Here is a 15,476-nt window from a genome sequence, read left to right as displayed (position 1 = left end):
AATTCTGCTACAGAACTCTGTCTGACTGCTTATTTGCAGAACAGGGGAGGAAAACAGCAAATTTGCTCTCTAAGTGCCCAAACATGAAGGTCAGAATCAAACCAAGCCCTCTTTGATCTCTAAAATAACGCTTGTTGCACACAAAGGTGCAAATAAACCTGTCTTTTTTCACAACCTTCCTGAGAAGCTGCTGGAGAAGGCAGAAGTGTTGTCCTGGCCGATGTCTGCCATAAGAAGCCCAACTGATCAGAAATTCTGGTCCCTTCTCACACCTCTAGACTTACCTGCTACAATGTCTCTGGAGACAGGTGCAAATCTCTACCCAGCAAAGCATACAAAGAACAATAGGAAAGTAAATCCAACTCTAAGGAAGAGGACTCATGGGAACTGAGACCGATTAAGTTAAGATCTTGTTCCATTAGAAATAAGGAGTGCTGTGTTTGTTTGGGATTTGAATGACCTGTCTAATTACATTTTAATTTGTTCCTTCTCCCTTAAACTGGAGGGATATTTGACACCCACGAGCTTTAGGAAAATAAAGCAAAGGTATAAATGGAATTGCTCTTACTGTCAATAGCAGCCATAGTAAACTTGTTTTACCAATCTGGAAAGCCTATTGCAAAACAGGATTTTCAGCTGATTTTATAAACCAATGTATTATTGAAAGCTGCAGTGGATATGGAAGCAGCTATCTGTTTTATCAACACTGGTGTCATGTCTCTTCCAGACCTGCATTAATGATTCCTTATTTTCCATGATGCTGGATCATTTAAAAAACAATGGCAAGGTAAAAACCTAAGAGACTCACTCTGCACACATTTTGCAACAGGAATGGAGAAAAAAAAGATAGAATTTTGCTTGAAAGAAAAAAATATCTTTACATGGACATTTAAAGAATAAAAAGCCTAAGAAAGGACCATCTTAAGAGGAAGGTACCCACTGATTCCCAGAAAGGCACCAGATGCACAGTACTGTATTCTGAGCAAGGTCTAAAGGAGAAGTTATGAGCTAGAGAATTACAACTCAGCTAAAGGGGACCAGGAGTCCTGTCAGAACAGTGATGCAAAGTTGGGGGAGAGCATCTGGATGGATAAGTTTAGGCACAGAATAGCATCTAACCATTTGATGTTTTTCTTGCACAGTGCAAGCCACTTCTAGTAGAAAGGCAGACTTAACAAAGGACTACTTGTTCAACCACCTAGGACATGCAATACTGAAGAGGTACAAGACAGAACGGCCACAAGATGGAGATCTGGGAAAGGGCATGCTGACCCCACCAAGAAGTTCTGCAGGTGGTGAAAGCTTCAGGTGTATCAGGTAAAGCAGACAGGTCACTCTTCGGAGGCGAGACCTCGTAACAGGAAATCTATGCCCAGGAAGTGTTGAAGAGGCCAGTGACCGAAAATTACCTTGGCATAGACGTGATTTGAAGCAAATACAATTCCGGTCCCCTGGATCCAAATCCTGGAAATTGGGGATTATTCACCATCAGGTGGCGCAAACCAGCACTGTGACAGCTGCAGTCAGTTATACTTCAGATTACAACAGAATTACTTTATTTCACAATTTAACATTGCATACCATGCCAGAGCCTCAGATCTATGAGATATTTTTCAAATGTATGTTGTCCCTGCCATGGGGTAGTGAGGAGAAAGCAGTAAAACTGCTTGGATGTACCAAGGGCTCTCTTTTAGCAGCAGTTCAATAGACAGCTGTCATTGTAGTGGAGTCAGTGGATCCAGCTCTAGCAACTTCAGTTTCTACTTTCAACTCCACAGTGCCCCCCTATAGCTTGATCCAGTAAAGAATCATAAAGTAGGCTGACAGGTGACTCAAACATTCTTGCAGAGAATCAGAAGTCACTATTACATTGCAGAAGTAGGAGCTCAACCTAACAGAAATCCTGTTTCAGTAACTAGTTCTAAACATATTACATTAAAAAGCCCTACATATTCCTCATGGAAATGTTCCATATTACAACTGAGAATGCCAAGCAGAAAACCTCATAGACCTACCTTTTAACATACTTCAGTGAGGATGCAAGCAAGCTAACAGCAAGAAAGAATAAGGATAGTTCCCAAGCTACTCAAATGCACTGATCCCTAAAAACTGCTAGCTTAATACATCTCATTTTATATGCAGTCCATGCCTCCTGCTTTTTTATCTATCCTTCAGTTAGTGCTCTGAAGTGAAAAGTCATTCCTTATGTGACACTCATTTTAGTGTCACAGTCGAAACACACAAGGAAAACTAATACTGAACAGCACAAAGCTTGTTACCTCTGTTCCAGCCCCTTGGGCAGATTTGTGTACCTGAATGTCCATACATTCACCCTCCAGCACAACAAACTAATCAACTGAATAAGGTAATTGCGATTCCTGACACACTGCATAACAGAAGAAAGCTGGGTTACTTCCAGTTGCACATTCCAGTTGTTAAAAGATGACAAAGTACATTGTGGCTGGATTCAAGACAAGATGGTTATGATGTTACAGTTAAATAGTATTTGATTTGAGGGAGAAGAGATTAGCAGGAAACATTAGTTTTGCCTTAAATTGCACTTCCTTATTATTTTCAGCTTTTGTTTGACAAAAAGTCTGCCCTAAAATTAACATAACAAAAAAAAAAAAAAAAAAGGGTAGCTACAATCTATAAGTAGTCCAACGGCTTGAATCCTTTGGGGGCCATTGTAGCACAGTTATATGTGGATATTTCAGTGTGCAATTGCAACTGTGTTAAAATATTTAAACAATGAGAGCCATAAACAGGAAGAAATTGGTTTACAAAAATTATCTTTCTTACAGTGATGTTCTGCAAAAGTCTCAGTGCATTTTTAGAAAGAAGATTAGCTTAAGTATCCACAAATTGCAATATAAATCAAACTAACTCACATAGATTGCCAAAATACACTTTCATATCATACAGCCTGCCTTTGTTGCATTTATTCAAGGTCAGGGGAGTTGTAATGAGCTGGATGGCAAAGGTTCAGCTAACTTAACTGAGAAGGAGATTTTAGGCCCTTTTCCTTAAAAGTTTTCACTGAGAAACCCTCTTGCCTTTTGAATCACAAATTAATCATAAAAAATGTAAAGCAAGTGCATACTAATTTAGTAATGTATGCTCGAGCTGGTAGTGAAGAGAAGCATGCAACCTATATGCTCCATCAACAGCAGAGTTTAAGTGGCAGTATGAGAAAGAAAGGATGAGAATTTTATCTGGGACATAAAGTACAAGGAACCAAAGGAGAACATCAGATTAGAATTATAAGTCAGAAAGGAAAAGCTAACTTCGAGTCTCTTATCCTCCAAAGACACATATGCCCACATTAGAAAAAGGTACTGACAGGTACAAACTCACCTTATCCAGCAACACATTCTGCCATAAACGGAAGATACTGAGGTAGCTTCTGTCTCTTGCACTGAATGACGTGAAGAAAAACTGCAGGAAAAACAAAGGTGGGGAAAAAAAAAAAGCTCACTTGTAGGTACTTTCAAGAACCCCAGAATGCTTCCTTGTATCTTGAATATCATAAAGGTTTTCAGCAACAGCATGCCTTTTTTCATATTCAGCAAATCTAGAGTATATTCCTCACACTCCACACTTTTTATCACTTTCCATAAGTAAGAGTCAGACCCCCAATGTCCACACAGTATATAAAGACACTTGCTCTTCTGGGCATGTGACTACCCTTGGCATGAAGGAAGAGCTCTTCCTCAACTAACTACACACCTAAATGTCTCTCACTTCCACATAGGAGGTGAAGCAAATCAGAGATGCATATGCCTGTTTCTTACAGGCCACAGGTCTTTCCATCCTTTTGCCACACATTCCTTTTACTAATATTTTCACGTGAGATTATGTGAAATTAAAATAATTAAAATATGAGATCAAATTAGATGCATCATTTGCAGTATTAAAATCTTTCCCATTTGAAAGTTATTTTTTAGTAAAGAGGTCTCTCTTCCTTGTTGATGAAAGTTAATATTGGATAAATTAAGAGGGAACGGCCAAATATGAGGAATCACAGTTCCTTCACAAAGAACAACTCCACATTAACTGTGGAAAGCTATTCTCTGCATCCACCCAAGAATTATTATTTTCAAGGTACTTACAGAAGAACTGTGTTGCATGTAAGAAAATTCTGCATCATGCTTTTCAGTTTTTCAAATACACACTCACAAACTTAATTTCCCAGCACATATAACAGCATGTTCTAGGGGAAATTTCTCCATAACTCAAAACCCATGACACCACAGTCCTTTTATTTTCAGCAGTTTTTCTTCCAGGGGCACTTTAAATCCAGTGATTCATATCACTTTCATATTTTTCCAATATCAAGAATGCTAATTCTGAATTCATGCCCTGAACTTATAGTTTTTAAATGGCTTTCCTTTCAATCAGTGAGACAAAGCCTCTTCCTTCCTGGTTACTGCATCAACACTAAGAAGGGATTCTGCAATCAAACTGAAGTTGAATTACTAAGCCAATATTGCACAGGGACCAAACCACCAGTCTGTCTCAATCCCACCAAGTCAGTCCCAGTCACACTTAAAATTTGACAGGGAAGTTACTTAAGCAAATATAAACTAGAACAAGTGCTGTCCTAGAGATTATAATTTAACAAGAATATATTTTAAAACAACTTTTCACCTTCTCTCCTTTTGTTGCTATTTGTATGGCATTTGGAATGAGCCGAGCAGTCTTCTCCTTTGTCATGAAAGTGATATCCTTCAAGGCAATAGAAATCTAAGCAGAAACAGATTTAATAAGACATATCAAAAAATAACTGTTAAGACTAAAAATTTAAAGTTACAGAACATGCAAGAGGAACTCTAGCCCTAAACCCTGGGATGCAATTTAGTTGAGATCACAAAGGCAATTACAGTCTTCACTTGCTAAGCTTAACAGCAAGTATTCCAAAGTAGAAGCTAAGGTGACTTAAGAATAATCTCCTTTCATATTAGGACTAGGGAAGCAAGTGGTTCTTTCTTCTTTCCCTCCACTCCTCCTACAATCCCAACCAAATAAAAACCACAGATGCGAAAGCCAATCTCAATCAGCATGCTAGACATAAAGCAGGACAGCCTATTATCTGATCTCTCTTGTCTATGTCATCTCACAGAAATTGCAATATATCCCATTTTCAGAGATTTATTTGCAGTCCAGACACTGCAAGAAAATCTTCCTGATTAAGTGTGCTTGCCTTGTATATTAGTACTTGAAATTTAGAAGAGCATGGTCTGACTGGCTGCAACAAGCCATTTCCATTCACCCTACCCCCTTCACTTGCAGAGAAGGCTGTGCTGCCATTCTGCTTGGAAAAAGGAAGAACATACAGTTGGATTTGCTTTTTCCCCTGTGTGCAGAAGGTCCTCCACTTATTCTCTCTCTGCATCAACACAACCTGCTAAGGAGGTCCCCAAACTTGGCTCTACCATTGCAGCTGATAAGCTCAGATTGCCTAAAGGTTATCACTGAAAATACCACTCTGCTAAACAGGCAGCAACAGCATACCAGGATGTATGCTGTTTTGGCTGAAAAATCAGTCTTGAAAGAGTTTACATGTTCAAGGGTGTAATTTCAAAGGGTTTATTTTTAATTTATTTCAAGTCTCAAATAAGAAATATTCAGTCAAATACACTTGATGAAATTAAACTTGGTTTTCAGTTAAGTATTTCTACATACCCTCACTGTCCTAAAGTATACCAGCTATTTGTTGTTTGTCCTGTGTATTTCAGAGCACTTAAATTTAAGAGATTAACTTAAGGTATGAGCAGTCTTACAGCTCACAGAACATTTTGACACAACCATCACCTACTACCTAGGTTATCTCCCTTTTCTCATTCACTGCCTTATGAAAGTTCTACACCAGATACAACAACTGCTTGAATGAAAAATTTTAACTCATTAACCTAATTTTTACACAAAAAGAGGGCCAACATATCACAAATACCAAATTTTGTCCATACTGTTCAAAAGCTACAGACCACAATATGAGAACTTGCAGAGATCATTTATCAATTCCCTTTTGCTGTTCTTGGATGCTGATATTTACATATGAGACTAAATCAAGTGAGGTTCAATGCTGGAGAGTTCTCAGACACCATGTATTGTGTCGTGCTTCTGGTCTTACAGGAGAAGATTATGTGTTACATCCCTTGGGTAACTCTTCTTGGTAAGGAGAGGCAAACTGTCACCCAGGAATGTAAAAGATCAGCTTTTGCATAACTCCTAAACTTCCTATGCTGAATGACTGACTGAGCAGGCTTACTTAAGCATTAGGATGTCTCCAAGGCTATTCTCATTTTACAGAGCAATGCATCTGCATATCGACTCAGGGATGCAGGCTCTTTCTTCAGAGCCCAAAGTCACTAGCATGAGATTGACAGGACAAACTTTGCTTGAGGGACTCTACCCCAATATCCTGATAGCATAGGACAAAGAAAAGGTGGGATTCAAGCATGCTAAGCAATCTTACTGTGGTCTCCCATCGGAAAATGTTGCTGTGGAAACAGAGCCAGTTTTCAGAGAGATATAAGCGCCCTTGCAGCAGGATATCCTTCTGGAGTGCACAGGCGTAATCTATGTAGAGAGAGCAAGAGCAAGTTACTCACTCACTGCAGCACAGTTGATCCAAACTTCTTATAGGAATATTACAACATAATAAAAGGCCATTTCTTTCACTCTTAAGAAGTCTACAAAGGCAGACTTGTACTGGGTTGCATCCAGACCACTGTTCTGGGAACACCCAGAGTTAATGGAATACCTCTGTGTATCAACCCTCTGTGCATTATCCTATGCTTTCAGAGAAGAGGTATCAGGCAAGACCAGGAACATGTGAGAAGTATTAATTAGTAAAACTTTAAAGTGCCTAAACAACAGAATACACAAACGTTTTATAATATAACAGATTATACTGTCAACTCCTACATAACAGTAGTTCATATGTTGCAGTAGGATAATAATTTTCCACTAAACAGATCCTATCACTAGCTAAAACTATCTGCAGAGTGAGACACTAAAGGGCATCTTGAAGCTATCCAGTTTTCAGGCGGGGGATATTTTCAGAAGCTGTCATTTTTATGATACTGCCTCTGACTGAAACATCCCTATTGAGAAACAAGATTCAGCTAGAAGGTAATTATGCATCATCAGATACCTGCTAATTAAGAACAAGAGCAGAGGATTTGGTTGCACTTTATAAAAATCTCCAAGCGCTTTCACTATTTCAAAGCCTGAAACAGGAATTTTCAAAAGGAAAAAAAAAAAAAGGAATTTTCAGAAGTACTACTGCTACATAATTAAGACAGACCTCTTCTGGAAGCTCTGACCTAAAGAAGGCTACCTTATGTATAGAAAATACCCAGAATGTAGGTATTCGTGCAGGATATTAATGATTTTAACTTTAGAGGTATCAGATGTCTTTGTTATTTTGAAAAGCATTGTATCTGGTATTGTCCGAGCCAGAATTTTGATTTTGTGTACTACAAGATGAATACAATTCTTGTTCAAATATCAAGAGGTTCAAGAGTCCCCAACATCCTAACTTCAAGCTAAGTCTGCATCTACAAAAGCTTTTATTATAGTTTTTAACGTTCCCTTGGGTTTTTCTCCTCAAATAATCAAGTGGAAATAAAGTTTTTTGCAACAATAATGAGACATGTATACAAGCCCTTGGAGACATAACTGTAAACAGAATGACAAATCTAAACCAGTAAGTGCATGTTTAACAAAAAGTCAGATACCAAAACGCTAAGAGAGGAATGCAGCAGGAGTTTGAGGTTAAGGACTTGAGGAAAGCATTACTAAGAAGTTTGCATGGAAAGGATTTAGACCTATAAAGGTCATCACTGGGCAAGTGATGAGCAACCCCATCTGACCTACTTACACAAAAGAAAATATCAAAACAAAAGGGAGAGATTAGCATTTCTCCTTCTAAGTTTTCAGAATCAGTAGCTAAATATTCTGATTGTAAACAACAGTTTCAGGCAAATTATAACAGCACTCCTTTAAGCTCTGATTTAGAAAGTCTAAGTAATTCTTTTCATTTTAAGAAAATATTTCCTACAATCTTTGTATACTGTGCTCATTACAGTGGAATAGTTGCTTCTTTTTAACAGCTGAGTTAAGAACAAGAGGAGTTACAATTCTTTTAATGAACAGCAGCAAGTAAGGGCTTCTCTGAGCACTGTAAAGCCTATAATAAGTTTTTCTGCACCAAGCAAAGGAAGAGCTCTTTGCCTGGGGGATGCAAAGAGTCATTTCAGAGAAGCGCTGTTTTTACAGGGTAAAAAAAAAATTATATAAAAGTAGTGACTTTGCTTCTGATGGAGCAGGTGCTAAATTGTTGGGATTAACCCATTACTAAATATTTCTCTAAGTCCTAGGCAGTCTGTTCTTTGAAACTGTGCTTCAGAGTTTGCTCCATGGTTTTTTGTATCAATCAAGTACAAGGAGAAACATCAAAACAATGCTTTGAAGTAATACCCATTTCTTCTGTTTTACTTTAGCTACTCAAATATTTTAAAAATTCAGAAGGCATTTCAGAGGATAACTGCCCCCTTCTGAGGCTGGAAAAAGACACAGGGATTTAACTGTTTCAGAGCTGTCACTTGCACACTGTGGGCATACACTGACAGCCTCTCAATATTAATTTCTTTAAAGGTTGCATAAAATAAGAGATTAATTTTAAACAGTCACAGTGCCACTTTTGTATAAAACTAACACCCAGTTCTTTGGCAGGGTATTTGTTAAACAAATACAGTGCAAGCAGGTAATAAAGGAGGGAATAAGGTGCATCACTGTATTTGAAGGAGGTAGGTTACATGTTTACCTTCTATGGATTCTACAGTGGACTGAATCAGGGAATTGGAGCTCAAAAGGAATATATCTCTGTGTTGAGATGTTATACACCATAGTTTGATATTCTCTGACATCAGCTTCTTTCCTCTCCTATTCATCTGAAAAAGTCTTTTAAATTACAAACACCCACTGTGCCACTCAGTCCCACAAGTCACATTAATCAAGGTGCCTAGGCAAGGGTGTTAGTTCCAGGGAGCAAAGAGAAATGGTCCTTGCAAGGATGATCTACCTACTTAACAGGGTCTCTGAAACATCCTTAACTTTGTATCCATGTCCCAAAGAGAGAGGATGCAGACACTCACAGGATAGAAAATAAAAGGTTGTAACACTGCAAGAGGTACACCAAGCTGGTTGCCCATGCTAGAAAGAGCATAAAACATATTCGGTGCTCTCAGGATTAAATTCTACCTCTGCTATTCTCACACTACCATCTCACAAACCTGGCAATGCATGTATGCAAAGTTTATGTGCTCGCTGCTCACCCTGACCTTGCATAAAGATCTAACTTGTCCATTGTCACACAATCATATCTCCACTACGGGTTTTGTCTAAAAACGCACTAAAAGTAGCACCAGGAAAAGTCATTAAAAGGTTTCCATCCTGTATCTAGATGAATTGGAGGGTTCTGCACCCTCTCCTTCACTTCTCAATCCCCAAAATGAATCTGTCATTTTCCCAAAGCAGTCAGTACAGGAGAGGAGTATGAACCTGACTTTCCCTTAAGGCATCTGGTGCTATTTCAGAGACAGGAGAACAGAAAGTTATCAGCTGTAGTTAGAATTTGCCGTAAAAAGAAATCAAAATGCTTTGACACTACTGCAATCTGAAGTTATCAGCCAGAAGACAAGGATTTTTGCTGTGATTACGTCTTACCTACTATGAGTCTCTCTGAGTCTGGCAGATGAGAAAACTGCCTCTTGAATTCTTCACTCCTATATTTGTAAGTGGAACTTGAGAGCTGCAACAAAGAACAGTAAAAGGTTATGCAAACAGATTTATTTTCAGCCTTCAACTGTCTTCATACTGGAAGTGTAATTTTATCTTGAAGAACAAATGAACATCAAAAGAGCAATAAAGAATAGGTGGTATCTAAATGTGATCATCACTGTAACTTTATGCTCGCTTATATAAGAGTATTTAGGAGAGCATGGGCCAAACTATTCCCTATATCAGGCCAGATGCCAATTACAAGGCATTACAGTTGTATGATGGCAACCTGCTGCACTCATAAGGAGATGAAAGCCCTTCTGGGACTAAATATTCTAGCACAGGCTAAGTGAAGAGGCAGCAAGGCCACAACACAGAGGTGACAGAGTAGATCAAGCCCTCATGCAGGCCACTAGCTAGACACAAGAACACAACCTAGAACACTTATGTCTTACTTGGAGCACCATTTCAGGAACACTACAATGCACTGGATTTTTCTCCAGTTGGTATAACTCCAATAAGGAGGAAATCACTTCTTGATTTTCTGATCTGTTCTACATTTCACCTCATATTCAAGATCACTGTTTATATGATTCATTTGAGATTCAAAATGGGCAGCAAACTCACAGCAAAGAAGACTATCTTGATGGACTTTTAACTCCTTATTCTTATAAACAAATGTTCCTGCTCCCATTCAAATAAAGAGCTTCAGCATGTTCTCCAGAAAATATTCTGCTGTGAAAGCCCTATTTTTCATTTTGCAGTTATAACAGGGCCATTTTTTTTCTTGACAGATGTTGGACACTTATTTTAGAGGCTGTCCTAACTACCTAACTAAATGCTGTATAAGGCCATGACTCAGCTGGACTATAGCTAAGACAGGAAGAAACCACTTTCAAGTGTTACTAAAATCAGGTATAAATATAACGAAAAGACCTCCTTTACACTTTTTTTTAACCTTTCTGAAGATCTTAAGCACATGGCTGCTATTCTCTCCTTGCACAATTGTATTACTCCAAAACTTGACATTCACCACTAAATCCATCTCTGCCATAAAATTCGTTGCTATTTACTTTTAGCATGAGGGAAGAAAGGAGGCAAAGAACCACTTTTGACTGTATAACCTTGCAGGATGTTTACTACTTTTGATACACTCCTGTTGTATGTTAGTTGGTCTATCCTTTCATTATGTTTGTGCTTGTTGTCAAAACAATCCCGGAACAAAGACAGATTTATCAGGGTCTTTTAATAAACTAAAGCCAATACTGCTCCCACCTCCTCAAGATTCTCATATTTTCACTCTTTTTTCCACAGAGGACATTCCTGCTTCTTGCAGTTCAAAAGTTCCCTGAACACCACCCCAGACTCACAGACTATGATGGTCTGTCATCTACTTATACTTGAGAATTGAGCTCTTAGGCCACAACAACATGAAAGGTCAAATGTTTAAGTGCACCTAACACAAGAGAGAGCAAAGTTCAGCTTTAAAAAAAAATATATATGCAAACGTTTATTTTATTCATGGTAATTAAAGGTAAATCTTTACATCTGATCACTGTTTGAGGAGGTATTTGCTGTCCACTAATATTCTGAGCATTGTAATGCAAAAAGACAGTGAGGGATGGAGATTGAAAAGACATCCACCCCCCCCTTCCTTCTGAGAAAAGTAAACACGAAAGCTTTGGGTGCAGGTAAAGGACAACATGTTTAACATGTCCTCTAAGCTGTATGCTTCCAATTATATTTCAGTTGTTTCTGAGAGTATAAAAATAACATTCTTGGAGAGCATGTAACCTCCTGAAGTAGATAGGCTGTGGTTTCTTGGCCTAGCCACCTCAAGCCCTAATGGGCCACTTCTAACTGGTCATCCAAAACAAGCATCCAACAACTGCACTGCTTTGAAAAAACCCAGTTCTTTGCAATTACTCTGGAAAGAGACATAGGGAAAAGTGAGAAATTAACTCACATCTGTAAAGTTTCCACCTGTAGTTCCAGAGACCCTTTTGTTTACACTCAGTCATACCTCAGTTGACTAAAGTATAGCTTGTGTAGAAAATGCCAGCACACAAGGAGATAAAAGAACTGGTCTGCCATGAGAGTAAAAGAAAACTCACTATCTCTAAGTCTGAGTTATGAAACTATGATTTAGGCAGCAACACTTTTAAGGAGGAGAGTAGATTCTCAAACACACTGTATACAAGAGAAAAGAGCTACACTGGAGTTAAGCATTTCTGTCACTATAAGACAAAAGGAATCGGAAGGAAAATAGGAACATCATAGTATCACAGACACATTTATATTAGTGTCTGAATCAGCCAGTTCAACAGCTCCAAGAATCCAAACTCAAGACACCGAGTTTTACTTAGAAAGGACTTTTTTTTTCTAGAGCATAAAACCTGCTATAGCTTCTGAGAAATCCTGGCTGGCATTTAGAAGTGTTGTCATGAGCGACAAATAAGAAAGCCTCTTATTAATTGTAGCTTTCTACTGAGCTCTTAGGCCATTTATGCGGAGCTTGCTCTGAATCCTTATCTAATCAGCAGGAAAAGAGTGAGCACACAAACTTTCAACCCTTATCTTTTCTCTACTTTGCATGAAAACAGGCTCACTTAGATCTGTAACTGTTACCTATTCAATATATGGTTTGGTGATTAGGAGATCCCTCCATGGACTTGGGAAACAACAGGGACAATTTTAACACTACTGGCAATTTCAATTTCCCTGAATTGAAGAAAATAAGACATTTCTATGAATACAGCATCTCTTATAATGGTTACTATAATGTCCAACATGTGGCAGCATTTCAAGCAGGTTGCCACCTCTGGATTACAAAATCTAACATCAAATATTAAAAGAAGAAAGACATAAATCAGATTGTAGTATGACATTTAAGAGATGAAAACACCAACTCATTTTTAACACATACACATTTCTAGGTTTAATTATAAGTCATCAGGTAAACACTTTGCCTGAGGATAATCTTAGCCATTTACGGTTATGCTATATTTAATCACCAAGGAAATTAAGTCCAGCCAACAATATATTAGCATTTTCCATCTGAACCAAAAAAAATATACCAGAAAACTGAAAGTTAGCATAAATGGAAAACCATCTTCAGTGACAACCAAGAAGTTTTACAGAAGACATTTATGTAAGAAACAGGTATTACTTGGAGACACATAACCAAGTGACTCTCATATGTTGTTTAGAAAAGGAACAGTCCAACTACATGAAGTCATGTTCCAGAAAAAAAATATGTAAACTTAAATTAGCACTAAGCTGAGTTATTTATAGGATAGAAAAAAACAGCTTCCCTTCACATTTACATCTTCGAAGTGTGGCCACTGCAAACAATTTGAGCCTCTTAGCAAACTACAGAGGAAAATTAAGCTACACCTTCTCACAGGAGTACAAGCAAAACCCCTAATCGTTATGAAATGATTTGATTGCATGTATCACTAAGCATGCAAATAGTCAATCAACCTCAGCAGAATGGTTTGTACGTTTTTAAACAATCAACTAATGACAGTAATAATTTTGCATTTACTTTGTTAGTGTTTTCCCTTTGTTTTGAGAAACTACAAAACCCAAGTCACCTGACAATTCGCATTCCATGGTTTTGACATGCAGCTACGAATACAACCGCTGAGATCACAGGTAAGTTGACCTCACCAGTACAGCAACACAACTCTGATGTCACCTCATTTTAAGAGATGCACACGTATCTCCCACCGAGCTTCAGTCTTGGTATCAGTTACCACCAAGTGCTTGAGGTACAAGGAAGTTCCCCCATCTACTCCCCTTTTATGCTCAGAAGCCTCACTCGAGCAACAAAATATGGTCCATGGAACACATGGCTTTGCTTCCATGTAAATCCACATGAAGCATGTAAATCCATGCCACTCTCTCTAAAATCTACTTAAAGACCACCTGACATGCTATTCCCCAAAGACAGAAGAGCTTGACCAGTAATTTCCTGTGAAGTTTCTAGACATGGTCAAAAACAAATTTGGAGACATTAGTAAGGTTAGGATGAAAGTACATTATAATCCTACGCTACCACATTAAAACGAATATTAAATATTCTTGCAAAAGCTCCTGCATTTCTACTGAAGAACACACTGTGTTCTTCCCTCTTCAAATTCAGCTAAAACCCTTTTTAGCATCAGCAGAAAGAAAAAGAAAGCAGCCTCCAGAAGAACACACAGTCAGAGAGGAGGTTTGATTTTATACAACAAGACTACTTTATACTGGAAATATTCTTTAAACTTATCAGATAAGTGAGAAAAAAAAAAATCAACCCAAAAGCAAACTAACAAAAAAAGCCAAACCAAAACATACCAACATCCCATTTTCAGTGAGACTAAAGCCTCCTTAGGCTAGGTGAGAGCCAAGTCAACAGCCCTGAGCAAAAGCCTCATTTAGCAGTGTAAGGCAGGCAAACTTAGGGTTTCACATACCTTAAAATAAATTCAGGCATGCTTACCTATAAACACAAGAACAACTCCCCTGGCACTGAGAAGGTGGTCTCCCTGCTGAGGCTAACTGTAGAAGGTGCCAAGTTTGACAAGCCTTTCCATCAGAGAAATGTGGACACCACTGCAGCCATTTCTTCAGTCCAGAAAAGTTCATTTGACCACCCATCTAATCTATATCACACAAACCACAGCCCTCCTACTTTAAAACTAGAGTTGTGATGACCAAATTTCCCTTTGGCAAAGAATAATATATATATTTTACCTTTTTAATTTAAAAAGTCACTCCTGATGGAAAAATCCAACCTAGCTATGGATAGTGCTTCTACTGGTCTGTTACTTAATCTTATCTTCACTTTGTGAATTATTTTTGGATTGTAAGCAAGTTACTCCATATCTTCTTTTGACGTAGGGATTAAGCTTCTCAAGATTTTATTTTTTCAGACTTGTTCTTGTGGCTTTTCTGAATCCCCTCCTATTTGTAATGTCCTTCTTGAAAGCTAAATATAGCACTGTCACACAAACACACAAATCTGACTCACATTTGCTTTTAGGCACAAAAATCACAGTGAAAGCCCAGATCCACATGACTACCAGTCTCCCTTATCTTTTTGTAGTTACCGGGCAGAGTTTTCCATTTCTTCTGAAAACAAGCACTAGGCTGTATGTTAGAAGTGTCAGACTTGTTCTATATACCTTATCACATGTAAACAGTCTAGATCTACTCTGTTAAAGTGATTTATTTTCACTAACCAATTCCTGACAATCACAGAAAAAAAATGATTGAAAGTTGTTCCTAAACCAGTTTGAGTACTCAAAAGCTTTACTAGCAGTGACTTACACTTATTTTCTTTCTCTCAAAGGACAAAAACATTAAACTTACAAAGAGAAAGAACCACTCACAGGATGTGAAGAGCACCACCACATTACTTAGCATGACTTACTGTGCTGTGTACAGTATACTGTTCACTTTGGCTCACTTTTTTTTTTTTTTTTTGTTTTGGGGGGGATTTTTGGTTTATTTTGTTTTGTTGGGGTTTTTTTTAAATAAGTAGGTATTTGATCACATGTGCTTATCCACACAGTTGTATTTAATTCATAGGTCATGAGAGGCATGTCAACCAACTAAAAAAAAGAAACCAAGCAACTGTTGCCAGGGTTTGCTCAGCCACTGTACTCCTTAGGAGCCTGCTTTCCAGAAGTTCCCATGTT

At 38.1% G+C, this 15,476-nt stretch overlaps 1 protein-coding gene across 7 annotated transcripts in view; it reads right to left on the bottom strand.

Moving 5' to 3' along the window:
* The window catches only part of GRAMD1C (GRAM domain containing 1C), a 52,817-nt gene that overhangs the window by 24,663 nt on the left and 12,678 nt on the right, over positions 1 to 15,476 (bottom strand). For all 7 annotated transcript variants that reach the window (XR_003529312.1, XM_027653465.1, XM_027653466.1 and 4 more), the window contains exons 3-6: positions 9,736 to 9,820; positions 6,479 to 6,582; positions 4,651 to 4,746; positions 3,358 to 3,438 (exon numbers count right to left, since the gene is read on the bottom strand). Coding sequence is in view for 6 of the 7 variants with exons in the window: in XM_027653465.1 (XP_027509266.1) it covers positions 3,358 to 3,438; positions 4,651 to 4,746; positions 6,479 to 6,582; positions 9,736 to 9,820 (366 nt within the window). In the remaining variant the exon portion in view is untranslated. The remainder of the gene's footprint in view (positions 1 to 3,357; positions 3,439 to 4,650; positions 4,747 to 6,478; positions 6,583 to 9,735; positions 9,821 to 15,476) is intronic.

Source organism: Corapipo altera, unplaced genomic scaffold (assembly GCF_003945725.1).
Source record: "Corapipo altera isolate COAL_440 unplaced genomic scaffold, ASM394572v1 61, whole genome shotgun sequence".
Taxonomy (NCBI): Eukaryota; Metazoa; Chordata; class Aves; order Passeriformes; family Pipridae; genus Corapipo; species Corapipo altera.
This window is presented reverse-complemented; position numbering and strand designations above follow the sequence as displayed.